This window comes from Danio aesculapii, chromosome 20, assembly GCF_903798145.1.
Source record: "Danio aesculapii chromosome 20, fDanAes4.1, whole genome shotgun sequence".
NCBI lineage: Eukaryota > Metazoa > Chordata > Actinopteri > Cypriniformes > Danionidae > Danio > Danio aesculapii.
Genome location: NC_079454.1, coordinates 24,533,017 through 24,561,007, shown reverse-complemented (window position 1 = coordinate 24,561,007; position 27,991 = coordinate 24,533,017). Strand labels below are relative to the sequence as shown.

The 27,991-nt window shown below is 37.2% G+C and overlaps 1 protein-coding gene across 3 annotated transcripts; it reads left to right on the top strand.

Moving 5' to 3' along the window:
- Positions 1-39: 39 nt before the first annotated feature.
- On the top strand, positions 40-27,991 carry slain2 (SLAIN motif family, member 2). Of its 3 annotated transcripts, XM_056481707.1 has the most exons (10): positions 40-736; positions 4,648-4,790; positions 16,723-16,893; positions 18,158-18,328; positions 18,497-18,838; positions 18,952-19,092; positions 21,539-21,619; positions 22,482-22,520; positions 26,072-26,279; positions 26,355-27,991. In XM_056481707.1, exons 1-10 carry the CDS (start codon positions 276-278, stop codon positions 26,419-26,421), a joined length of 1,824 nt encoding a protein of 607 aa, XP_056337682.1. In that variant the 5' UTR covers positions 40-275; the 3' UTR covers positions 26,422-27,991. The 3 variants fall into 3 exon arrangements, with proteins under 3 accessions (XP_056337682.1, XP_056337683.1, XP_056337684.1); XM_056481708.1 differs by lacking the exon at positions 22,482-22,520; XM_056481709.1 differs by lacking the exons at positions 21,539-21,619; positions 22,482-22,520.

The window sequence follows — 27,991 nt, the reverse complement described above, 5'->3', positions numbered from 1 at the left end:
GTCCCCGCTGAGACACGTGATGACGTCTCACTTCTAGCTTCTCAAAGATTTCCCAGTTAGCGACTGGCGGACAGTAAAGATGGCGCCGGAGCTTACGGTGTGTTCGAGTGCGACGAGAAGATGACGACGATAAGATTAGTAACTTTCGAGCCGCGTCGTTGACAGTGCTCCACTTAACGACCCTGCGACAGAGGCTCGCGAACTTGCTGACTTTGGCGGTAGTTGAACAAGCCTAACGGACACAACCGGCGCGCGGACAGACCTTTGCTTCTGCCATGGAGGATATCAACTCAAACATAAACGCGGACTTGGAGGTGCGGAAACTCCAAGACTTAGTGAAGAAACTCGAGCAGCAGAACGAACAGCTCCGGAGCAGATCCAGTTTACTGTCCTCTTCCTCCCCTGGCGGAAACACCAGACCGGTGAGCGCTGGGTTTGACTCCCCGGGAGCGGCAGCGGCACTCGCCGGGTTTACAGGGGTGGGGTTCGGCGGATCGAGGGGTTTCGATGGGGCTTTGAAGAACTCCAGGCTGAGCCCAAGACGATCATATCACGGCAGCAATTACGGAGATTATGATAGTGACAGCGGTTCATTTACCACCTCGAACGCGAGTTTCACGTCTTATTACAACGATTCTTTGGATTATATCGAGGACGGAGAAACTTCAGTGCTGGACGAGGTGGAGGTCCTCGATTTGGAGGACATGGATTGCCTGAACGAAGAGGAGGACAGCTGGTGAGTAAACTGTCAGTGCGAGGTGTTAACCCCGATCACAGGAAAATCACCTCTCCCAGACACGCACACACACTGTTCATGTGTTTGACAGGTGCGCGCAGCTGCGTGTGTGTGTGCGTGTGTGTTGTGTGCGTGCAGACGCCACAGAGAATGACGCGTGTTTGGAGGAATGCGCTTGATACATTGTTGCTCTCCTGTCTCTGACTAAGGGCTGGGGTTGCTTTATTCAGTGCATTCACTGCAGTACGACTGTCATCTGATGATTAGTGCCTTGTGTCTGAGCATTTGGGAGCAACAGTTTGCTGACTGCATGTATTCAGCTCGTACCACGGCCTGTCTTGCAGTTGCTTCTGACGTGTTGTTTTTTTATATGCCCTTCAGGTTATTTTAGAAGCAAGATGTGCTTCATACATCTGCCTAATGACAGCCACGGTGTCATACTTCAGTGATGTCATTACAATCGCACACAAATGAAGCATTTGCATCTAGATTTACTTTCTGATGAGGCCTCAGATATGCTGGAGCAGATTATGATTGGACATAAAAGATGTACATAGATTCCGCATGATCTACACTGTTTATGGCACATTAATGGGATAATTCACCCCAAAAAACACAAAACAAAACAAAATGTAGATGCCTTGTTTTTCTTCAGTAGGACATTAAAGAAGACATTTAATCATTAAATTATTAAATCCTCTTGACACTTTGAGAGTACAAAAAACCTATAAAGACAAGATGAAATTAATACTCTTGTCTCCTGAAGCGAAATGATCAGTCTGTGAAAGAAACTGAAGGTTATTTACAATATTATTAGCCTCAAATGGTCCCATGTAAGATTACATGTGCAGTCTCAGTTGGGAAGATTCATTGTATTTCACAAGAAGCTCACTTGGTGAACTGTGAGGCTGTGGATTAAACAATAATATTGTCAATGATGTGCTTTTTGCAGAGACTGACCATTTCATGCAAACAGACCTCAGTGTACCATCAGAAACAACGGGTGTAATTATAATTGGTTTATTTTTATTTTTTTTTGTCTGTTTATGTTTTTTATTAACTCTTAAAGTACTCTTAGACTTTTTCTTGCATAATATGAATCCCCAACGACCAACAAAAAATAATATTCTACTGAAGGAAAATATGTAAACAACTCAATGTTTTTGAGAAATAATTACGAAGATTTACATGGAAAAAAAACAAATCGGAAAAACGTTTTTCCTCAATCTACATGCATGTCATGCAATTGATAATTAGTGCTACTAATATAAATGTACGTATTTATGTTGGATTTGCATACAGTGCTCTAGCAAACACAAGCAGAGCAAACAGTGTGAAAAATGTCCACAGGTATGTCTACTGGTTCAAACAAAATCAGCAAAAGTAGAAGAATAAAATGTTCAAACATGCAGTCCCTTTTTAAACCAGCTTTTACTCATTTGTCAGCATAAGCTTTTAATTATTTAAAATATAATATTAAATGAAATAACTTGCGATTTGACTCAGCCAAAGTGTTGTTTATCCCATTTAAAAATAACGACTTTATGAAATAAATGCAGACTGTTGTGAGTTTTTATTCACTTATATTTCATTTTGTAATGACAGCTTTTTCAGCAGGCTTGACTCTGGGCTTAAGTGTCTCTTTATCTGTCAAAAAAAAAAAAAACATAATGTGCTGATATGGAAAATTACTTGGCAGTCAATCAATTATTACTTTTCAATCAATGCTGACTCCTAACTTTCGAAAATAATCTCTTTATTTTATGTATATATATATATATATATATATATCCTCTTTAGCTGCTGCAGTCCTAGACAGCCGCCTTTTATCATTTTTTGATCTTTTGTGGATAGATATCAGAGTAATCCATTGTTTGTGTTGGATATAATCTGTGTCTGAGAGTTTCTGTGGTTTAGGTCAGTTTTCACAGACTCAGAATGCTGTAATCCGGACATTTGATCCGGTTAAGTTGTATATCTTGCAGTGGCAGCAAAATGCTGGGAAATCCCTGCAACAGCTGGAGTCCAACAGATCAGCGATCTAACAGGGCTAACACCTGATCACTACGAAGAGTTGGTAGAACAGAAATGTACTTGTCAAACAGCTTGATTGCAGCAAAGAGGATACAGCATTGATTTAATCTTCCTAGTCATGGCAAATAATTTTTGCTTGTTTATTGTAGATTTAAAGGTGTTTAGGGTCACTAATGATTTCAAGTCATGCTGTTAGCAAATCTCTTGACCAGATAAGAAGATAATGAATTTGTAATTGTTGAATCAATGAAAGAGCAGGAGTATGTGCACAGTTTTCGAAGTCAGATCTGTTCTGTTATTACGATGTGAGCATTGCGTTGCACATGTACTAGTTGATCACAAAAAGTTCATCTCAGCAGAAATGCACTCAATTCTGAGTGCCAGATTCTTTCACCAGCATCAATCCTGATAAATACTCCACTTGGTTGTGTGCCATTCCTCTTAACTCCGTTCTGACTGATCAAAATGGTTTGTCAGTTTATTTGACAAACAGAATTAAATCACAGTCATTGATTAGAGGATGTGCTGCAAGATACCTACGTAATATTCTTACACTGCCATTCAAAAGTCTCTATCTGTTTGTTTTCACCAAGGATTAATCAAATTGTTATCTATATTGAAAAAGTAACAGCACTAAGTATTAATTGGCATTAACTGTATTTGTTTTCAACTTTATCAAAATGTAGTTTCTACAAAAATGTTAAAAAGAGATTATGAGGGATTCTTAAAGCTTTTTCTGATCTGTCCACTTAATATTGCAAAAGAATTAAATACATTTGCAGAATTGACATGAACATAGAAAAGGAAGAATGGAAAACAGTGCAGCTAACTGCAATTCTTTAAATCCAATTCTTAAAAAAAGTACTTAAGATTATCTTATATTTTTTTAGAAATAAAATCAAAGTATAGCTACAACAAATTCATTACCACTATATTTTGATTATATTACTTTATCATCAAATTATAAAGTAGCAGCCACATGCCAGTTGAATTGTTTTAATGTGAAGTGCATTCAAAACGGAGACTCTTTTAATTTCACATTTGCTGCACATTGTTACATTTATAGTCTGTAACAATGTCTGTAACATTTAATATATCTCTTTGACATGTTCTGCTCAATTCATTTAGTTATCAAGCAGCTACTACAAGCAAGTAACCAGTGATACAACATGTCATCCTCCAGCCATTTAATTAGGGCTTAAGACTTCAAGGACATTATGATACAGTTTTTGTGTATGTAACAAAAACAGGTGATAGTGAGCAACAGCTGCCTTAATCTGAGACCAGACTCCTGCAGTGCTGTTGTTTTCTTTTCCTGTCTTTCCCATTTCAGATTCTCTTCTAAACATGGCTAATTCAGAACCCCCTCGGCTTGACCAAATCTAACTTTTTTAAATGATAACATTCACTTGTTTAGTGAGAACTTTGTATAAGAAGATACAAAACCCACATCTAAATGTAAAGTTCATTTATACAAATCAGCAATAAATGTTTTCTTCACTACAGCTGTCATATTATGAGATGATCTGTCCTGATGATACTGCCCTGTGTTCAGCAGATAGTAAACAAGCTTCTAATCAGCTGATCTGAAAGCTCTGCTCAAGGCTTTTCATGTGGCCCAAATAATTCAGGTCTCCGTGACTAAGCAGAGCTGCATGCAATCCTAGAGTGCAGTTTACACCTTACCTTGAGGATTACACAAACCTTTAATGGGTTATTTGCGCGAAGGCCTGTTTTAATTTAAAGGGAAAGCATATGTTTGCTGAATAGGCCACTTTTAACTGAGGCATCTCAAAACTTGACCGTTCAGCATGTTTTCTGATTAAATGTGATGAGAGTTATTCCATGTGACTGACCTCTGGCTTGTGTTTCTGCAGGTTGTATGAGGCGAAATTGAACAGTCCTCTACAGAAAACCTTGAGTCCTATCGTGTGGTGCAGGCAGGCTCTGGATAACCCCAGTCCTGATATGGAGTCTGCCAAACGCTCTCTCTTGCACAGACTCGACCTCACCATGTCAGGTACTACACATCTGTTATTCATTTCATGTATTATCTTCTGATGTTGTATCATGTCAATGGGTTATCTTCTCACACTATACCTAAGAGTTATTTTGGCTCAGAAATCCTGATTTATACTAACCTTAATATATTCACCAGCTTGATCATCAGAGATAGAAGATGAGTTTAAGTCATTTCTGATGCATATTTTAGGCCACATACATGCACATCATTTACAGCTTAACATTTAAATATGGGACTGTATCCTCTAAATTGTGTTTAGTGTAGGTATGGAACAGGACATAACCTGTGCAAGCATAGCAGTGTTTTGTAATCTTGTGCATGTAAGAAACTATATTTACAGCAAACAAAGATTTGTTATGGTCTTTGATTTTGAGCAACCCTCAGTCAACAGACACCATGTTTTGTTTTTGTTTTGAAGACTGCTTTGCAGAGCTTGCTTTTTAAAGTATTGTCATGTCCATTCATTGTAAGCATCTTTGGACTAAATTAATCCAGTTTATGTAGTATATTACAGTATGATATATGGTGTACAGACTGCCCTGACCCAGACTCTACTCCTAAACATGTGTTCAGACTTGCTTACCCACTAAAGCATTTAATAATAACAGAGACGATTCACCCTGATCTCAGTAATCTGTAAACGGTTTCACCAGGGTGATGTTATTTTATTCATAGTGTGGGAACATCTTGTCGATGGGCCATCAAGAATTATCCTGTGTTCAGTTTAACTGTAGAATGGGAATGGGTGAAGGACACTGGGCTATCTGAAATGTATTAACATAGAGAACACAGCTGTGTGTTAGCAGGGGCAACTTGTATTAAGAGTAGTAAACTGGAATGATTTAAACTGTTTGAGTTCCCCAGTTCGTTTAACAAGTGTGAGCGCTCCAAATTAGGCCCAGGTGCGGTTCACTTGGCTGGCCCTGGCTCGGTTGGAAGAGGTGTGCCAGAGCGCAGTTCTGTTGAAACTGACGACGCGACGTCAGTATTAAGGGACTGTTTCATATGGATTTATTAATCATTCTTAACGCAAACTGTCATAGTTTATTAAAGACACTAACCCCTTGCTGCATGTCAGCTGCACCTTCAGCATACCTCCTAATACCTGCAGCATGATGACTTTATGAACATTTATGAGCGTCAAAAGTTGTGGATCTGCTCGGCAAAATGAGCAGTCGCATCATCGATTACATAAGCATCATCGATGATGTAAGTGTGCTCTGGCTCAGAGGGTAAAAATGCAATGTGAGTGCAGGGTGTCGGGGGAGGGGGACAATCACGCTTTGGCACAGTTTAAGGCCCCGTTTACGCTAGTACGTTTTAGTTTTAAAACGGCGTTTTAGAATGAAAAAGATCCGCGTCCACACTAGTGTTTCACCCAGCGTTTCTGAACAACTCTCCGTCTACACCACACCACTGAAAACGCACATCATGTGACAACACACTCTGCAGCATATCTACCCAGATGAGAGGTGTGCTCGTCGGACTGTTCATCAATGATCTACCGCTGGATCTCATCTCACTATATGTGTTAAACGTGATATTTAATTCATCTTGTTGTCTATATCCAAAACATATTCCCCGACTTTGGTCTTTTGAATCTATTACTTGTTCTCAGGTAGCCTGTTTTGGCTGACCGCAAAGAAATTAATAATTATTGTAACCGCGTACATTCTGTATATTAACTGATTGCTTGCTTTTATTTCCTTTAATGAATAACTTTATTGTCCATTATACTTTTATAATGGCCGTTATTGATTATTAAAACTGATATTTAGTGAAAGAGACAGGGTATGTTTCGTATTTTCAATGAAAATGAAAGGAGGCATTAATGTTATAGGCTCAGTTTTGTTATAAATACGCATACAGTGAAGATGACAGTCATATAAATAATTAGCTACACGACGCCTCAACATTTTTGGTGTCTCTTAAGGTAATATCAAAATGAAATAGGCAGTTCCTTATATAATTTTTTCATTTTATTGTTAAAGTGAAACAACATAGCCAGGGTGATGTGAATGAGGTTACATGAAGTACACGTTTCCCTTTGAAGATTTACCCGACTTGTCCTCTGGAGTTTGTTTTTCATATCAAACTTGCGAAGTCTGAACTTTACAAGGAAAGGATGCAAGACTGAACTGTGTGGACGCTACTTAATATTGTGAAAAAAGCCCCAATCAGATAGGCGAATGTCTGCAGCCACGCCTCCGTTTTCAGATGTCTCCGTTTTCCCCCATCCACACTGAGACAGAGCAGCAGCGATTCAGAATGGAAATGGCCTCTTCAGCGTTCCCGAAATACTCTGTTTTTGGTGCTCGAAAACTCCGGTGTAGTGTGGACGGATGGCGTAATTGTAGCAAAACATATGCGTTTTAAAACTAAAACGTATTAGTGTAATCGGGGCCTAAGGCAACTGTACCTAGTGTAAGTGCGCCCTAAGACGCTTGGGGTTTCTTACAATTTTCCTGAACCCAAGGTACTTCCATGTCCCTTGTGACTGCTATGCTGCAATAAACATCATCAAACGCTTTAACATGCTATTTGTCTATACAGTGGCTTATACAATTAGAAGATAAAACTTTTATGTAAAATTTTTATGGACTTTTTCTTACTTTTTTTTTTTTATGCAAAATCTCTGGCAATATAAATTCTGGATGGATTTATTTTACTTTTTGCAGTGTACAGAATAGATGAACATTTACAGTGTGCTGCACATTATAGCATGGATATAAAAACATGGCATTAACATGAAGTTGTTTAGTTCCATACTCAGACTGCATTGATTTTATGTAAATGTGGTTGTCATTGGGAGGTAATTCAGCTGTTGTCTGCAGGTATCATTTTTTCAACTAATGTATGTTCATTAAATTTTGCAGCAATCAGCACTGGTTGTAAATCAAATTTCCCTAATGGCTAGTTTGTTGTACTATTGTGTTGAGTTTATTCAAACCTATTTCTTCCTCTTTCAATCTCAGTTCTCTCTCTCTCGCTCTCTCTCTCTGTCTTGCCCTCTATCCATTTACTGAGCTCCATTTCTAGCTCTGTTTCTTTCCCATCCTAACTTCCTCGCTGTGATCAGTCTGTCACCATGTGTGTATGTGTTTTCAACATGTGGCCTGGCAGTTCACTGGATAAATCACTTTTCTGGAGAGTATCTGTATGTTTGGCAGTTTCTCTGTGCTATCCGTCCATCTTTCCTCTAATTATAGGTAGCGAAGGGTTATGACAGGTTTCACTTCAGTCTTATTTGTCGTCATGAAGGCCACTGCTGTTTTTAGTCAGGTATGCCCATGTGACATGTCTTAAATTAAGCAGCTTGTGGAAGGGCACTGATCATGCTCATACTGACATGTGACTTTTAAAGCACCCACTACACACAGTTACATCACTCTTTTATAGACTCTTATACTTCCCTTTTATTGTATTACTTTCATAAAGAAGTGCAGAGACAAAGAGCGAAAGATCTTGAGTGATTCTCTCATATATCATTCCTGGCTCGTCTTCTGCCATCACCTTGACTGACATGGGAATCGTTCCAGAGAGATCCCAGTTCATAGATCAGAGTTTTCCATTAAAAGATTCAATCTGCAGTGGCTGCATTTGATTACATTAGGATGCAGGCCAGGTGTGAATCACTTACCATTGTGCAAGTCAGTATGATGTCATTGTTTTAAGTGCACTCATCATAATGTCATCATAGAGAAGACAGTAGGGTGTCACCCTTTGAATGCTTCATCTCACATTTTCCAGATCATGTTTTTCTCATTTAATTATTAATTATAACATGCTACTATTTAGGGTAAGAGGATGAGTAAGGTATTTCAAAGATATTTTTACTAAATAAAGACCTATTAAAATGATTAAAAGTGATAGAAGTGAGATTTTCATTGTTAAATAATCAATTAAATGAGTATCAAAATAAATAGTGTCCTATTGAACTTTCTAGTGATGAAACCATAACATGGGATTGCAGTGGTACAGGTGCCTCAAAGTTCCATAGACTACACTACCTGACAAACGTCTTGTCATCGATCCCAATTGGAAGAGCAACAAATAATAACTTGGCTTCTAGTTGATCATTTGGAAAAGTGGCAGAAGATAGATTTTTCTAATAATCCAGCTGTTGAACTGCATCCCAATCTTCACAAATACTGCAGAAGACCTATTGGAACCCGCATGGACCCATGATTCTCACAGAAATCAGTCAAGTTTGGTAAAGGACAAATCATGGTTTGGGTTACATTCAGTATGGTGGCGTGCAAGAGATCTGCAGAGTGGACGGCAACATCAACAGCCTCGGCATCAAGACATTTGTGCTGTTCATTACATTACAAACCACAGGATGGGGCCAATTCTTCAGCAGGATAGCGCTCCTTCTCATACTTCAACCTTCACATCAAAATTCCTGAAAGCAAAGAAGATCAAGGTGCTCCACGATTGGCCAGCCCAGTCACTAGATATGAACATTATTGAGCATGTCTGGGGAAAGTTGGAGGAGGCATTGAAGATGAATCCAAAGAATCTTGATGAACTCTGGGAGTCCTGCAAGAATGCTTTCTTTGCCATTCCAGATGACTTTATTAAGAAGTTATTTGAGTCATTGTAAAAAGATGTATGGTTGCAGTCCTCCAAGCTCACAAAAGTCATACACGATATTAATTCTTTTTCCACTGCACCATGACGTTATATTCTATACTGTACATTATTTCTGTTAAGTGACAAGACTTTTGTCTAAGCAAAGTCAGACCATACTGTCCTAATTAAATCATTAAAAATCAAGGCATGATCATATTTTATTTTGGTAAAATAAGCGTAATTTAGAGAACTTTGCCACTTCTGATAACAAATGATCAAGTCAAGTTATTATTTGCTGTTCCTAAAACTTTGATAGGCGACAAGACTTTTGTCAGGTAGTGTACAGGTTTGATCTTTCAGAAATGATTAATATTTTTTGCTCACATTAGCATATATAATGAATTAATCTGCATGTCACACCATTATTTCTATTAAAATGGCATAAAAATGAATTATTCACACTTATTAATTTAGCCCATAATCAACTAGCAGCAGGCACAGATGATAATAGAATTGAAATGCTTTATACATTTATCAAAACCCTTTCAATAAAAGAAATCTCATTCAGTCTGTCAGTCAGTGTAAGCAGGCACACAGTCCATGCTGAGAGTGTAAGGTGTGTATTGCGGTTTCCAGGTTACCTGAGGCATTGCTAATTCCCTAGAGCCATTGCCAAGACAGTGAAGTGCGCCAGTGCAGATGTGTGGGATGCATGTCAAATCTCTATCCTGTTAGACACACCTTTCAGCCTCTTCTTGCTTGTTTTTCCCTTTTATGCCTCTATCCTGCCCTTTTCAGAACCGATTACCACTGTGAAGTGCATCTGTGTATATGAGAAAGGAAAACAGAGACAGACATGTTTGTGCACATTAACGAAGGTTGAACAGTCTGACTCTGCACTCTTAAAAAGCAGTAGACCGCTAAACAAATCATCATGTTTTAAAACAGAGCTTGGACACTCCTGCTGTAAACTTCAAAAGTTGTATATAAGCAGTTTGGTCATAACAAATCTGTTGTTTTTTTTGTGCTGTTTAATTTCAAGTGGCTGCTTTATTATGGTATGTCTGCTGTTTGGGGAGTCTGTTTGTCTAACCATGGTAACTCATTCCACGGCTTTACACTTCCCTCAGAAATGCAAACACTTCCATAAGGTTGTGGTCATAACCATGGTTACTAAACTTGCCGGACAAGAGGATGAAATGAGATGCTGAGATTTGTGCGAGTTTTTCTTAGCATTCAGATTTAATCACATGTTCCACTGACCAAAAAGGCCAGTGTTTGATTTTTTTGAAGAAGAAGAATCCCCATAGTGCACTTTCTGTGACGTGATATCTTGGAGAATGTAACCTAAGTATATATGCTATTTTGATGTGGCCCTGAAAACGTATAACCAACAAGACATAGCATAGTAACTGGTAAATATTATAAATTACAAATATTATATGATCTATTTTTGCCCATGAATAAATAATATTATTCATTCATTCATTCATCATTTGAAGGTTGAGCTTGTCTAATACTGATTGAACAAAAGCAGTCAACATACCTTTTAAAATAAATTATTATATAATTTGTGTAAAGAACAGAATGTCTTCTCAAATAGTAAAAGTGATTTATATTGTTATTTAATTGTTTGACATTAGACAAGCTTAATAAGCTTTGATAACGTATTCAAGGCAATTTGTGACTTTTTGTGCAATAAACAAGTCTACCATGTAAATAGAAAGTTCTGTTATCCCCTTGAATATTGTTATTAGGCATGGCGTGATAACCGGTTTCAAGGTTTACAGCGGTTTGGAAAAGTCCAAAACTGCCAAAATTTTGTTATACCATACCTACGGTATATTTTAAGCTTTATGTGTGTGGTTTTACGACTGTTTTATTTAGTTTTTTAGGGAAACAGCATCTCCACATCAAACGCTATTAGATACAGAAAACATCTGAAAAACAAATCGCTTCTAAACCAACATCCAAGCATGCTATAGAGCTGACCAGTGCAGTGGCTTTACTTTATATCCAAAGAAAAAAAGATCTCCAATTTAGTTTAATTATTTAGCCTGACATGTTTACTGTTCCAGAATATTTTAAATGTTCTTTAAAAATATATTGCATTCAATGGAGAAAAAGAGTTGTTTTTACCCTGACATTTAAAAACAGAACATTTTTAGAGCAGTAATCACGATACCGTCATATCGTGCAACCTTGGATAAAAATATCACGGTTATCATACCGTCAGAATCTTACACCGGCCCATGCCTAATTGTTGTTTAGTGATTCAGCAAGTTCAGTATTCTTTACAATCACTTTATGACTGTGTAGACTCAAGATGCACTTTCCCCTGAGCCAAGAACATTCATTTCTCTCTCTCGCTCTGCCTTTTCTTTAGCTGCAACCTCAACTTACCCCTTGCAATCCAATCCGCTATTGCAATCCTGTTTGGAGTACACTCTGTTTCCCTGTTGATATCTTTCCCTTTGTGTGTTTTTTTTAAATATAATGTCATCGCTCCTTTTTTGTCTACAGATCTGACGAGTTTTACTGATTCTTAACACTTTTAACAACATTCAAATAATTTAATCTTTCTCATAATTTGTCCTCTTTTGTCTCTTCTGTGTCATCTATGGCTCATCACTGCTGTTAGTGCCATAAGCTCTTCTTTTTAGTATCTGTTTGTCCTTAAACGGACCGCATTACTCTGACCTTTCATTACTAGGGGACTCTCTTGCACATATTGTCTGTCTCTTTTCTGCTCCTGTTCCCCCAGAAACATACGTGCAGACTGATGGACATTTCATATGGACTGTACATTAAGCTGAACAGGATTTGCTTGACAGACAGTCATTAGACATTTAAGTCCAGGTTTCTTATCCTGTAATACTGAGTCATGCTGTCTTATTAGCCTGTTTAGTCCAGGCTGTGATGGAAAGCACCGTTAGTGAAGCATCTTTTCAGAGGCAGAATTATCTGTGGGGTTTTAGCTTATGTTTTTGTAGTTTATGGATGTAGTCACCAGAGTTATGATAGATTCGCTGTCCTCATTTCCCCTTTTCCTTATTTTTTTTTTTTTGGTCTTTTCTGTCTGAGAGACACAAAAAAGCCAGTATTAGTTGACTCAGAATGGTTTAGTGGTGCTGGAAAGCGTGTGGATGATCCAAACCATCTGATGGACTGGAATGTAATTTGCTTCAGCCATGTATATGGCTAAATGACATCTTAAAAGATGGAAAAAACTGACAAGTACTGTTCCATGGAGGTTTCTTTGATAATTTTTTCTTCCAAATTATCAGTATCAGTCTCTTTTGTCTGTTAGTGATCATCAGACTGATACTGGCCTTGATTCATAAAGCAGTTGTTAACTTCCACTCAGTGTGTGTTCTGTTGACACCAAACTCTTGTCTGATGTGATGTGGTTCATTTGAATATGTGTTAATGCGACCATCCAAACCTATGTCAGCAAACAAGTGGATGAAGACTGCATGAACCACTGGCATCTAAACAAACCAAAATCAGGACATGGATGTTGCAAAAAATAACCATAAGTACACAATGCTCAAGCATACTTTTTTGTCATCATAGTCCACACAATTTCATTACGATGTAATACAGGTGGAAGAAAATCTGGCACTGTTTTTACGACTTTATACATTTCATGAGCTCTTTGTGAGTTTTTCCTTTTTTTTTAAAAAAATCACATTAACGTACAGATAAGCATGTTTAGCTAAGCACACAGGGTTGTTTTGTACATTCAGATCTCCATCATTAAAGCCATTTTTTTGTATCTTTAGGCTAATTTAAAAAATGGATGTGCTGTGAACTGAAAAGTACAACTGTGAACACAATCTGCTGTTATATGGATGGTACTTCTATTGTTACAAAGTGCATGCAGACTGTTTACTGCAAAGTCAAAACTAGTTATAAGAAATTGTAAAAACAATTACAATAAAATAATGATAGTCTACATATATTTAATATAGTCTACCATGATATTGTTTTAATATTAATGTTAGTAAACTAATGTTCATTGTATTGTCCAGCCCTAACATTGGTAAGTATGCATTAAATCTGGGTTTGGTGTAGGGCTGGGCCGATAAACAATATTATATCGAATCGCGATAAAACTGACGTCAATAAAAATAAGTTCTGGACTTTTTTACTTTTTGATCTAAGAGCCAATCACACAGCAGAAATGTGCAACAGTAGGAATGTAAAAGTGTGTTAATATTAGAGATATACCGAATTTTCAGCCATCGAAAGTTTATCGGCCTAAATTGTTACAGCGTTTAATAGACCCTCTAATATTTGTAGCTTCAGTCATTGCTGGGGTACTCTTTTAAATCTGGAGGCATCAGCAACTCGTATCGAAATATATATCGTTATCATTTAATATGGAAAATAATACTCGAGATTGCATTTTTACCATATTGCAGTTTGGTGGCTGCTTACAGTTAAGCTGCAAAATTCCCAAAGAATTAAAAACAACAGGTCACACATGAAAACAATTCACAAAAAAAAAAAATCACTCTGCTCCTATGCTGTTTCCATCGGAAAAAAGGAATGAAAAGACCGAATTCTGCACAAACGTTTTTTTTTTTTGTGCACATAAAAACAAAAACTTCAGTTAAAAGTCTGATTAGCAAGACCAGGTTGTTTGAGGTTAGGATTTAAGGACATCTATTTTTGTCTGTTTATTGACACTGAAAAACATGTTGACACACTTTGCGTCGGTTAAGGTAATGGATTTTAGTCTCCTTTTGTGTGCATATGTTGTAACATCCTAGTTCATAGTATCCCAATATCTAGTTTGCCTATATTTGTCTAGTATGTCTCGTTTGCATGTGGTTCTGATGTGTTTTGTTGACACTTGATGATAAATGTCCTTGATTCTAATGCCCTTATGGTCTGGTGTTAGTGGCTTACAGCAGTCTCGGCATCACTGATCCGGGCTATTTGTGTCTATTCTCATTCCTCCTAGTCCCTGCTGAATGAGGGCAGACCTCGCTTTTGGCTTCTTCTTTTTTTAACACGTACACAAACAAATGCATAACTGTCAGTGGTCAGATGTTATAAACACCAGCCCCCATTCAAGAACAGCCATCCTCAACTTTCTCTGACTGTTTTTATCTCCCAGCACTCAAGTGGTGTGCATGTATGCATGTAAGAATGGCTGATAGTGTGGCCTTAATGCAGTTCAGTACTTGATCTCTGAGGAAGTGAGTGGGAAGAGCTTGTTGTTGTTGTCTCTGAATAAAGATCCACAGAGTGATGTAGAAATAGAGATGGAGAGAGTCATTAGAGAGTGAGAGATGGAGAGGATCCATGGAAAGAGGGAAGGAAATGGTTGGAGGGTTGGGGATATGTCTGGTAATGACCTCTTGAGTGTCCAGCAGCACACACACACACACACACACACACACACACACACACACACACACACACACACACTAAAGGAATAAGATATTTACATTCTGATCAAAATATGCTGCCAAAACAGCAACAGGGTGGATATAACTATTTGTTAACTGGTGTTAATTTCCGATTATGTTTTCTTTTAGACTTTTCTTAAAAGATGATTTATTAGCATCTCTGATTTTAACAGCTAAATGATGTTAGTTTGCCCAATTTGTTTTGTGAGTTGATGATCTGACATTCATATGTCATGGCCAGAAGCTGCTTTACAGAAAACTTACAAGCAATGCAATTTGGACACATTTTAAAGGATGAAAGATGAATTCAGCATGTCTCAATCAAGAACAATTTTGGAGCGCATATTTGATGCATTAGAAGTTAAAATGAACACCTATAAATCTAATACTTCTTTACTAAAAGACAATAGACCTAAAAACTACTGTTTATTGCAATAAGTATATTACAAGAAGTTATATTATTAAATATGTATGTTAAATTTTTTAAAAAGTTTTATTTATGTAATAATTCCAGCCAGCTTTTAGTGAACTTGCAATATTGTCAAAAACAGAAAAAGGCTTAAATACACGCAGGACTATTGAAATATTTTGCTCGTCTCCAACTACTGACAGCAGATCTGGAGAGTCTCACAGCAGCTAGATAGCTCTATGACAGAGAGGAGGATTTGCACTCGCGATATCTTTACTGCTCTGTTCATTTAACCTAAAAAATATTAGACACGCGCGTCTTACTCTGCTTTTAAACTCGTAAATAAACACTAGTGATTGGTTCATGAGATTGGCCAGATTGGCGAGTACTGATCGAGCCATTAAATGCGATTATCGGCCGATATGATCTTCAGCCGAACAATCAGAGCATCCCTAGTTCTGTCTGTGTCATTTCTTGATTATATAATTAGATTTTTTTAGATATGTAGAATTTAGATATATATTACTTTAAAAGATATAACCGATTTTCAAAGTAATAAAGCTAAAAATCTTTTGCTCTTGTTTCTGATGTTGTTGAAAGCCCTCTTTGTGTTTTATTTCTTCATATTTTAAAATGTCAATAAGATAAATTCAAGATTGTGAAAAAAATACTTTGAATTCTGCATTATGGATCACTTTGCTAGGCTATAATTTGTCATAATAACATGTACTTTAAATTATTTTTATTATATTTTATCTGGTGTATTATTAATATAATTTACCAGTCCAAACGGAACACACAAACAGGATTCAGTGAAGGATCATGTGACATTATATCCAAAGGGAGAGCAGCTGAAGTGATTTCTATTTCATGCTTTGCTCTTAAGAAAAGCAGTATGGTCTCTTTCTTGGCTGATATTCAGCTAATGGACTTCAGATTCTCTAGCCGCTGGTGTTGTCAAAGGCTTCAATAGCTGAACCAACTACAGTTTGACTTTGACTGAATCATAGGCCACTACATGTTAATGCTGCTGTATTGCTCTACAATGCCTACATTGAGTCTGTGTGTGTGTGTATGTGTGTGAGAAAGAATTGCCTGCATGTTAACGGCATTGTCATCCTCTAAATGACTGACTAAGGCTCTTGTGAGTGTGTATATGCGTCTTTGTATTCTTAGACTGAATAGGCTGCATTGTATGAAATGAACTGACTCTGTATTAGACTTGGCTGTGCCGTATGCTTCGTTTGACTCTATTAGATGCATAATACACTGTAATCCATATTGTGTATGTCTGCGAAAACATGCATGCATTAAAAGGGCATCTGTGTGTGTAAGTGTACTTGGCGGGGGGTGGGAGGTAACCTGCTGTAACTGTGGTTTGGAGTATGTCATATTATTGACCTATTTATCTTTCCTAATGATCACAGCTGGTGTTCTCTGAAATGTGTTTCTCTTGATGTCATAAAAACCCATAAACTGCAAAGTTCTTCAGTGGTCTTACTATGCTTTGTTTTTCTTGAAGGAAACAAGCGGAGGAGTCTATATAACAGCTCCTACAGTCCTCAAGTGGGCTACGGAAGCCCGTACAGCACAAACACAGCAAATAGTCCCTACAGCAGTGGCTTCAACTCCCCGTCCTCCACGCCATCTAGAGTGCCTATCGTCAAGCAGCTCGTCCTGCCTGGCAGTACAGGTAAAGAGTTGTTTACTCCAGAAGTAAAGAAAAATATATTCTGTTCCACATTTTTAGTGAACTTTCTCTTTTAGAAGGAACAAACTATATCAATCTGGTTTAAACTTACTTATTTTTCATGTTGTCTTGACAGAGAGCACATGGAAATCCTATTTAAATATAGTATATCCTTCTACAGTTTTCAAGCTATAAATACTAACTTGGCTCACACTTACAGGCTGATCTATTTGTTCAAACTGATCAGATGTAATATTTTCATAAAACACAAAATCTATGATAAACATCTATTGACTTTCATTGAAGGCATCAAATATTTCAAACATTAAATGCTACATCCACCCAGTAGAGTACATTCAGACCATCTATCTAGCTGTCTGCTAATGACCGCGCCTGCCTTTAAAACGTTTTTTGTCTCTTTTAACACCTTAACAACCAAATGAATGCTTAAGTCTATTTAACTGAATGTGTTTTAATTCCATTACAACATCACCGCTGTTTTAAAATGAACCGTATGAAATTGAAAATAGTCACCATAAAGCTTTAACCGAGGTTTATCATTGGATGAAAAACACTAGCTGTGCATTTACCTCACTGGCAAACCCTAGAAATCAACCATGGATATGTTAGCAGCATGCTAATGTAAAAACAGTCTGATAACCTAATTCATGCTAGCATGCTAGTAAAAAAAAACACTACTTGTAGTAAAACAAGAAACATGTTGCAACATGCCAACTCGTGCTAGCAAAATCTGAAATGTTAGAAACTGTTAAATTGTATGACACATTGATGTAAACAAGATCAACCATGCTAGAATCTGGCTAGCAATGTGTTAAACATGCTAACAGTATGTAACCATCATGCTAGAAAGAGGCTAGCAACCTGTTAATTAATGTTTTATTAAATGGTTTATTAATCTTATAAATTGCACTTCAAAAAGTCATGGATGTCTGACAAGTGTGAGACCAAATCAATTTGCTATTTGGAACAAAAGTAACAACATGCATTAGAAACCATGCAGAATTGTTCATTTTTATGTAAAAAGTGTTCTCACTGTCTTTTAAAAGCTCCTACTCCATAATGCATCACTAGCTATGTTTTAAGAGCAGACTTCTATTTAATTCCTGTTAGCCATTATTACTTAAGATAACACGCCATAGCTATCCAGTATTTTGCTGATCATCCTAAAAAATACTTCATAAAAATTGTAATTTTTTTAAATATGAATTTGATTAATTTGTTGTGTGTGCATGCGTGCCGTGTGTAGGTCACCAGCGTGGATCGAATGACAGAAATGCACAGGCAGTGAGCCCACAGTCCTCAGTGGACAGTGAGTTAAGCACATCAGAGATGGATGAAGACTCTGTCGGTTCATCAACCACATATAAACTCAATGACGTCACAGACGTGCAGATACTCGCCCGCATGCAGGAAGAGAGTGAGTGATGTCTTTCCTCAAACAGGCATTGTATTAATGTCTCATTTTATTTTACTCTGTACCAAGAAAAGTTAGTGTTATACATTGGAGTTTCTTTCGTGTAAAATACACTAAAAATGATCAAGACTTGACCTCAAACATCAACACATGTTGTTTTCCTTTCTTTAGGTTTAAGGCAAGAATATGCTGCAACAGCATCACGCCGTAGCTCTGGTTCATCTTGTCAGTCTTTGCGACGAGGAACTCTGAGTGACCAGGAGCTGGACGCACAGAGCCTAGATGATGATGAAGAGGCCGTGCACCACTCCTTCCACACACCTGTCAACCGCTTCAGTCCCTCTCCCCGACACTCACCCCGCGTCTCCCCCAGGAACTCGCCCCGATCACGCTCACCCGCTCGCTCTTTAGAGTACAGCCGTGGGTCTCCCCAAAATATAATCAGCCGCCTTCAACAGCCCAGACACTCTCTACAGGGTCACGATACCCAAACCAACGCCATTAAGAATGAAGGTACATCAATTGCCAATCACATTTTAATTGGGATACTAGTTTTCAGAACATCAAAAACGTTTAGTACTGTCTGGTTAAAATTGAGCAACTCCATCTTATCTTTGTGTGTGCAGAAAAACTGAGGCGGAGTCTCCCTAACCTCACACGATCCAGCTCTGGGTCGACTGCAGAGCAAGTCAAAAACAGCCGGAGCTGCGAGTCAAATCTGCAAGTGCCAAATGGAGGGTCACCCCGACACCAGAGTCAGTCTGCCAGTGAGTGTACTAAACATCAGTCAGCTCATATGCTGAACACACAGAATTTAGCAGCCAGTAAATGGCACAAACACTCATAGGGTACAGTAGATCTCAAAACAAAGCCCACAAAAGTAAACATCATTGCATTCTGTGATGTGATATTTGTGATGAATGCCCATTAATCTTGCTGTATGGTAACATTTGACTCTTTGTGGCTGTCAGAGAAGGAGATCTTCTTGGTTATGGTTGCTGTGCTTCTGACACATTCACGCTGTGCTCTGATCTGCACTGCCAGCGTCTTGGCTTGCTGGATGAGGCTCTTTGATCTTCTCACATTCTCTCTTAGATCACATTTTATTGCCATTCCCTTTAAAAGCTTAACTGGTTTCTCTCTAAAGCATTTTTAATGTTTTAAGAAAGCCTTCAGATGATGGTAGTTTGGCATTTAATTTGCATGATAAGACATTTCAAATTCTAGTAATCATATGCCATCACACCAGTGTGATCAGGCAGATTTGACAGCCTCAAAGGTAATGTCATTTTTACCCATATTTTCTCCTATTACTTAATGAACTGTTTTAGTAGGGACATATGTGGTATTGGATATAAAATCTCTAATTTGGGACCTGGCATTGAGTTCTGACTTTAGCAGCAGCTGATTTTGAAGGCTGTACCAAACAAAATCTGCATTTGTCAGCTGCAGATATCATCAGTGTGCATCTCATTTCACAAAGCTAGACATTATGAAATGAAGCATAACTCCTCATGACTCGTTCATCATTTTAATTTCTTTTTTACTTTGGAATGTAATCATTAGTTTAATCACTGAGCCCTTAATTGCATATGCCTGCAAAATGAGACAGCTGTTGCAACACTACATTTTGTCAACACAAGATCTGGTGCATGATTGTTTTTCATTCTTTGTTAATATTGAGGGATCATTTTGGTTGTCATTATGGACAGTGATTGTGTTACAACACAGCTGTTACAGCCTTATTTAGAACTAGATACATTCCCTCAAAAATAAATTAAAAAAGATAATAGAATTGGGTGTTATTAAAGGCTGTCACACTTGCATTGGGTTGATAATGCTGGCACAAAAATGTTGTATGGTCATTCAAATTCTATAGCTCAACCAATTTGATAACTACAATAACTAAATCTTTACAACTGGTTCTTTTCAGTCAAAGATAATGTGTTATGTAAGTGAACTTTAGGCAAAGCTGCTATACAATGGACAACATGCCTGTTGTCTCCAATGTTTAAACATGTAGCAACTTTCTCTTACTTGAACCTAATGCAAACTGTTTGAGGAAGTGAAAATGCTGATCCTGCAAATTTTAATATTCTGATTTTGCCTGTTGAAATGGCTGAACTGTAAATGTGACCATACGTTAATGATGTAAGGTGTCTGACACCAATCAGTGTAGTTACTTTTTGTGCTAATTGTTGTTTACAATTCCTGGATTACTTTTATGCTACCTCAAAATTGAGGTCTAAACTAGACCAAAATAAAACACCATCTGGAACTTTACTGTTGGCAGAGTTTCTTCAGAACGTTTTCAAGCATTGTGAACTGCGCATGGACAATTCTTTGCAAAGTGCAGTCATTTTCCAATATGTAATTTGAATGGCAATTGTAAGAGGATGGAAATGCATAAGACAGACGAGAAGAGCAGAGAAAAGATAAACTATTTGAGAAACCACTGTAGAAAACGGTGTGACTGTTTTCTAGGAAGCCAAAATGATTGCAATTTCAATCCCTGTGGTGAAAATTACCTGCTGGTCTCACCACTTTTTTTAAAAGAAGACATGAAAAAGAACATTTCATTGAAGTATATCATATTATGAGTGCTCTTTCCTTTGGTGGTCCATCAATGTGATCAAATCTTTCAAACCAGGGTCATTCCTCTTCATTGCGTCAGGGTGAATGACCATCTTTTAAATAGCACAGCTGAATCATGAATGGTTTCACACATTGTGCCTTTGAAGCATTATAGTGTTAAAGGGTACAAGTTTCTCTCCGCTCCCAAATTAACATGGACTGTATTGTTTTGTTTCTGTCCTTCCTGCCCAGCATGTTCTGCCTCTTCCCTTCTCTCTCTGCCTTCCTTCCTCACACATTTTGGTTTTGGCTGAAATGCTGGTTGTCTAGATTGTAGTTGGATTCACTCTTGCATTAGTGCTGCCTCCTGCCTGTTCTTCGCACAAGGTTTCACTTTTCTCTTGGCTGTGGTGCCCTCTGGTGGCTGGTAAGAGGTGGTCTTCTTTCTTAGCCATGCATGGAATGGCTCTGCCTTTGAATTAAACCCAACCCTGGCTGGCTGTCTTTTTTTCTCCTGGCATCTTGATACCTATGTGGTTTGAAGAAGCTGATTTTGAATCACCTCTGGTTGGAGGTTAAGAACCTATTGGTGGAGGTGGACGGCTGAAAACGTAATGTCTGCTTGTTTCCTCATCTCAGAGTCAGACCACAGGCTCTCTGCACCCGTTCGGTCTTCTCCAAAACCAAAAGAGAGACTCCAGAGCCCTACTTCTCTACGAGGTAATACACTGAGCAGGTCACTTCTTAGAAAACCAAAGCTGTCTGAAGCCGTGATGCCAGACAGCCCGGGAAGTTTTCTTTGGTGTTTCGACACTTTATGTACCCAACACTTTGGTTGGTGTGGAGCCGTTTGCTGACATCAAATGAGAAATCGCATCAAGGACTGCTTGAAAACAACTGTCTGGATTAGTTCAGAACTGAGCATATGAGTGGTTACCCATTTTTTTTTTCCAGGAGAATATACTGTTGCATTACGGTGTTTCTTTTTATAAGCGCTTACAAAGAATAAAATAAAATACAAACACACACATACTGTGTTTGTAGTCTAATTGTCTTTCAGTTTAGTATCCATGCATTAAAAACAGTCCGCATGTTGTTTGGCCACTTAAAGTATGTATTGGTCAAAAAAAGGCGATGAACATATCTGTCAATCTACAGTCATGCATGTCCATTTAAAAAGGTAGGGTTTTTTTTTTGCTTGTTTTTTTGGATTTTGTGCAGGATGGATTTTTCCTTTGTATATTGATTTGGAGTGGCTGATTAATAAGAATAATTTATTTACCTGTGATTAGTGAATGCTGTTTTTTACAGTATTTCATGGTGTGTGATGTAGGTTTGAGCAAGTCTGCCCCCTTTTGGTGTATATAAACCTTTTTGATATCATCTCAAACACCTTGAATACCAAATAAACAAGTAGTTTGCAAAGTTAAATGCTGCTGCAGTTTTTAGGTGTGCTAAATATTTACGTTTATTGCATTAAAGTCTATCAGACTTGCTTATACTTTAAGAAGAAGTCCTAAGCAATTCAACAGCTTTCGAAGCGGATGCAAACCCAACCCTCTCTTTTTCATCTTTTATCCAGTTCCTCTCTCGTGTTGCTTTGGAGAGGAAGCAGATTTCAGTGAGTATATGCACTGATGGTAATGCAGCTATTCAGTGCTGTAATATTTGATGTCGTGCAAGTGTGCGTGAATGGTAGACTGTGTTTGTACTGTGATTGTGCTTTTACCCCGGTTTTACAAAAAGGGGACATCTGTATTACTAGTTTTGTGGAAATTGTTTGTGAACACTAGTTGATCAAGGCTCTTTTATTCCATCCATTTTTAGTGTTTCTTTTTATTTATTTTTTTTTTTCCATTAGCTTTCTGTTGAACGTCATCAGTGCTAGTGAACATGCTCTGTGAATGTGGAAAATGGTTCTCTGCCTTTTACAAAGAAGCATATTTATTTAATTGTGGTGATGTTTGTTGTTAAGCTTTATGAATTGAATATTTCTAACTAACTGCGTTCTGTTCTGTTAGGGTTGCATCCATTTTTTTTTATGTATTAATTGTCATTAACACTGCGGTCCTTTGAATGGCTTGTCTCAGGCAGTATATAGATGGATAGATAGAAGATAAACTCCTGAATAAAAATACTCCCTTTTATTCAGTTTATAAAGTTTTATCTGTAATATTTTCAATATTTGCATTATTTTCTTTACACTTCAGCTGCTGCATTTATTATTTTTCTTAAAGCTGGAAACACACTGCAGTTTATAGTCCTTTACGATTGTTACTTGTCAGACTAGACTGTATGAACGTATTTCCACTATCAGACTGTACAACCACCAAGACTCATTAATATGAACTGACACACACATATAGGACTGTGCGATTTGGCCAAAATATCTCATTTCGATTTTATTGACAGATATTTCGATTTGATTTGTGATTTAATATTGTAGTCAAGCTTCAGCTCAATATTCTGTATCGTAGCTTCTTACTGCTAAAATGCAGTGAGTGTTAGTTAAAAAATAAATTGAAAAGATATTAACTTCAACTTTTATTCAAATTTGTTTATAAATATTTAGAAATGAAACAAATTTTTCTCTAGAGCAAGCAGTAGTGAGTTGTGGCGTTAGTTATCTCCTGTTTGTGATGTTTTTCATATGATGTAACAGCTGCAAACAACTCTGAAATTGTACTTTGCTGTTGCTAGCTACTAGATTGAGTGTCACCGGCAATACTTTTAGTTGACTTTTTAGCAAGACACTCCTCATTTAGCCGCCTGTGGTGCTTTTTAGGTGCTGCTTGTTGTATTTCCTCATGCTGTGGAAACAATTCTGCGACAGCTCTAACAAATGACCTGTTATGTTCGGTGTCTGTGACTTTGAAACCAAAATATTCCCATATTACTGACCTGCTGTTTTTCTTTGATATGAATTCGTCTGTTAATGCTTCTGAAGCGGCAGACGCCATCGTCCCACTTGTTCGCGTTTTCCTTTAATGTGGGCTTTCTCTATAGTTCGGTTGAGCAATTCTGATTGGGCAGAACTAAAGTGTGCTCACTCAGTTATAAAGTAAGACTGTCACACACAGGCAGCAGTCACGCATTTGGTCTGGGTGGGGGAAATTAAATAATACATATATATTTCAACCTGGTTAGTGTATCTTTTGGTCATTGGATTTTCATTTCAGAAGCAGATATTGACATATTAAAAACAAGCCGTTTTTTGATTTTCATTTTAAAATTAAAAAAATTTATATTGAAATACAAGGCATTTTTCTTTTTCATGGTGAAAAACGGAAAAGCAAAATTAAAAAATGATTTGATTTTTTTATTTCGAATAACAAAAATAAAATCACCAGAAAATAAAAAGGAATAAAGGCTTGTTTTTTTTATATTACGAAACCAGATATGCCGACTGCTGCCACACACAGGTTAACCTACTGTAGGATATTATTTTGTTCCACTTAATATTGTTATAAAAGGTATTTTCTTGTAATAACAGGATTTTGTTAAGACATATTTTTTTTCATTAAGATGATATATTTTTCATATAAGGGCCATTTATAGGCTATATAATTCCTTTTTGTAAGCATGTTTTAAATGAAACGATATTATTTTGACATTACATGCAAGCATTTTGCTTTCCTGAACACTTTTCTGAAAATAAAGTTTTAATATTGTTAAAACCATAATACTTTCACTTCCCGAAGTTTGACCACGAATCATTTCAAGTGAGGGAGGCATTAATACAGTTACAAAAGTTTTTTTGTGTAGGCTTGTGTTTTACAGAGCTTTAAAAATACTCAAAAATGTCTCTGCCAGTGTTTTTAAACAATTATATTTGATTTACCAAAGTCACACAAGTGGCAATTTCACATCCATAACAGAGAGTATTAGTCTAGTTATTAGTCTTATTATTATATTATTAGTCTGTTACATATTATTAGTCTTATTTGTTTTATTTCGGCTAGAATAAAAGCAGTTTTTAATTCTTTATGAACCATTTTAAGGTCAAAATTATTAGCCCCTTTAAGCTAATTTTTTTTCGATAGTATGTGTGTGTATATATATATATATATATATATATATATATATATATATATATATATATAATAGAAAAAGTACTGCTATGAATATGACACCTCTCCATTATGGATGTGACAAAAGTGAAATTGCCTCTTGTGTGACTTTGGCAAATTAAACATAATAGTTTGAAAACACTGACAGAGACATTTTTGAGTATTTCTAAAGTACTGTAAAATACAAGCCTACACAAAAAACTGAAAAACGTCATTTTTTTTCATGGCAAGGTTGACATGTGCATGGAATTGCTCATATATAACTGGCTTTAAAGAAGAATATATATCTTAACAAAATCCTGTTATCACCAGAAAAAAACCTTTTATAACATTATTAAGTGGAAAAAATAATAGCCTATAGTAGGTTAACCTGTGTGTGGCAGCATTGCGTCACCGTGAATGAGTCCGCCTATCTGGTTTCGTAATAGCTATTAAAAAAACAAGCCTTTATTCGTGTCTGTTTTCTGGTGATTTTATTTTTTGTTTTTCGAAATAAAAAATTTAAATCAAATAATTTAATTTTGCTTTTTCGATCTTCTAAAATGAAAATCCAATTACCAAAAGATACACTGACCCCATATCACAGCCTCTTTCAATAAGCTAATCTCCACATTTCAAAACGCAATTACGATTCGATTTCGATAAGTCGCACAGCCCTACACACATACGTGTCATCTGAAGTTTTACATCATCAATCCATGAAAAGTTCTCTAGAAGTAAACCATATTCACACAGAATTGAAACGGTGACTATCAATAACAATCGTTAAGTTCAGTCTCTTAATACTGATTACGGCTTGCCTGGAATAAAATGAAAATTGTGTGCTTGGCTCAAGTAGTGGTTTGTTCCACTAACTGCATAACTGCATATGTTATATGCTTTAATTTAATCAAAGCAAAAAATTTGATTAAAGTGGTCATTAATTGGCATATCAAACTATCCATCAAAGACTACAAATTTTGGCCTAGGATTACGAAATCTTTTAAGATGCTCAACTGATCCAAGACAACAAAGCCATGGACAAAATCGTACAGTGTGCACCAGGCTTAACTCCTTTTTTCTGTCTGTCATTGCAACTGATTTTCCCTCCTCCTTCTTCCAGTGCCCTCTTCCAGTAAGTTGCGGACTCCTGCTGCTCCGTCACCCTTGGCTCTTCGTCAGCCCATGAAGGTCATGTCTAATCATGGTTCAGGCGCAACCACACCCACCCGCTCAATGGCTCCGGCTCGCAGTGGTCTGCCCCGCCCCTCCACCAATGCTAGTGGAGGTTTACCAGTGCCTCGCAGCAAACTGGTCCAGCCTGTGCGCAGGTAATCTCAGGTTCTCACAACTCGATGCAAACAAATAGTGACCCTACATACTTAGTGTGTGGTTTTTCTCCACAGGTCTCTGCCAGCTCCAAGGACATACAGTGGTATCAGAGATGAGAGCTGGAGAGAGGGCTGCTACTGAAGCACAAACGGGCTTTCAGTTCAACATGGCACTTTATAGAGATACGTCTTTAACCCCCACAAAAAGGAGACTCATTCTTCCAAACAAATAATTCTGTCCTCTTTTAGTTGGCATTGCAGAGCTCTCATCCCAACAGGATAGATGTGAAAGGCAGGCTGGACGCCATCGAATGCCAAAGAAACCGAATGGGATTTGCCCTCACCTACCAAACCGCACCTGTATCGCAAACGGCTCGAAATCCACAATCCTGCTTGCAAATCCCCCAAAACCCACCACAGAAGAACATCGAGAAACTATTTTTTTTTCTTGTAACAAAATTAGTGGTGATCCCTTGTAAGCACATGCAGATTGACCTTAATTTTTGGCTCAAGCGAGAAAGTATGTTGACACAATCCACATGGCAATTACGTTCTGTCTGAATGTCTTTCATATCTATGTGACCTCTTATTTATTTGAAATCATTATTTAAAATATTCTTTCAAAGAGTATTCACACAGTATTCGGTCTTTATAAATATGTATGTTTACTAATCTTTATTTTTCTGCTTTTTCTTTTTTGAATGTCATTGTTAAACCTCAACTGCAAAGCTACCTTTCCAAAGCATTTTTAATGTCTGAATAATGGATGCATTTCAGAGATTTTGAACTGATGTTTTTAGTTTAAGTCCTCAGATAGACAGCAGTTAGCTTTTGCTCATTCATAAGGAATCTGTCACAAAAGTCAAGGATCAGTGAGAAATCAAATTTCATGAAATTTCTTAAGTTTTTATGTCCTGTATGGAATTTGGGGAATTCATAGAATATAAATGCCTGAGATAAATTTCATTAGGTGAACTGTTGTATTGTCAAACTTTGTTCATTGGTTGATGTCCCGGTGATAATGTCTAGGTGGCAAGGATCAAAAAAAAAAAAAAAAGATGTGGATATGTGGGTAAAGTGTAGTGCTTCTGTACTATTAATTTCGGAAAATTCCTGGTCATGTAATTTGTTGTCATTCTCAGAGTGAAATAACTGATTAAAGGCCAAGAATGAAAAAGGTGTTTACTGATAACCGAATGGCAGTGCCACCTGAACATATGAAAATGACATCTTGCTGCACACTAGCATACGTTTGAGACTGCGCAAGTTTGTTTAAAATGAGTGCCTATAATTTATGAAATTCTGTGATAGCTACAAATGTTATTTTTTTGGTTTGTGTCAATTGCTTTATTTGCCAATATAATTTACTTCAGGGTTCTTTGCATTTCTTGCTCAAGTTTTGTTTGATTTTTGTAATTGCTTTGATAACATTTATATTTGCTTTTTGTAACAAAGGTATGTTATAAACAGCCCTTGATATTTATGACGAAATACTATGCGCGCTGATAAGAGGCTTATTTATTGAAAGGTGAGATGCCTCCGTGTGCTGAGATATAGACTTAGTGGGATGCTTGAGCCTAGTATGGTCATGAATACATGACACAAACATTTTGTGGATGTTTTTTTTTTTTGGTAAAGACTTTTATATCTCCACAAACATGATGCTCGGTTTCCCCTGCGTTACATCATTTCAAATAAAAGTTGAAAACTCA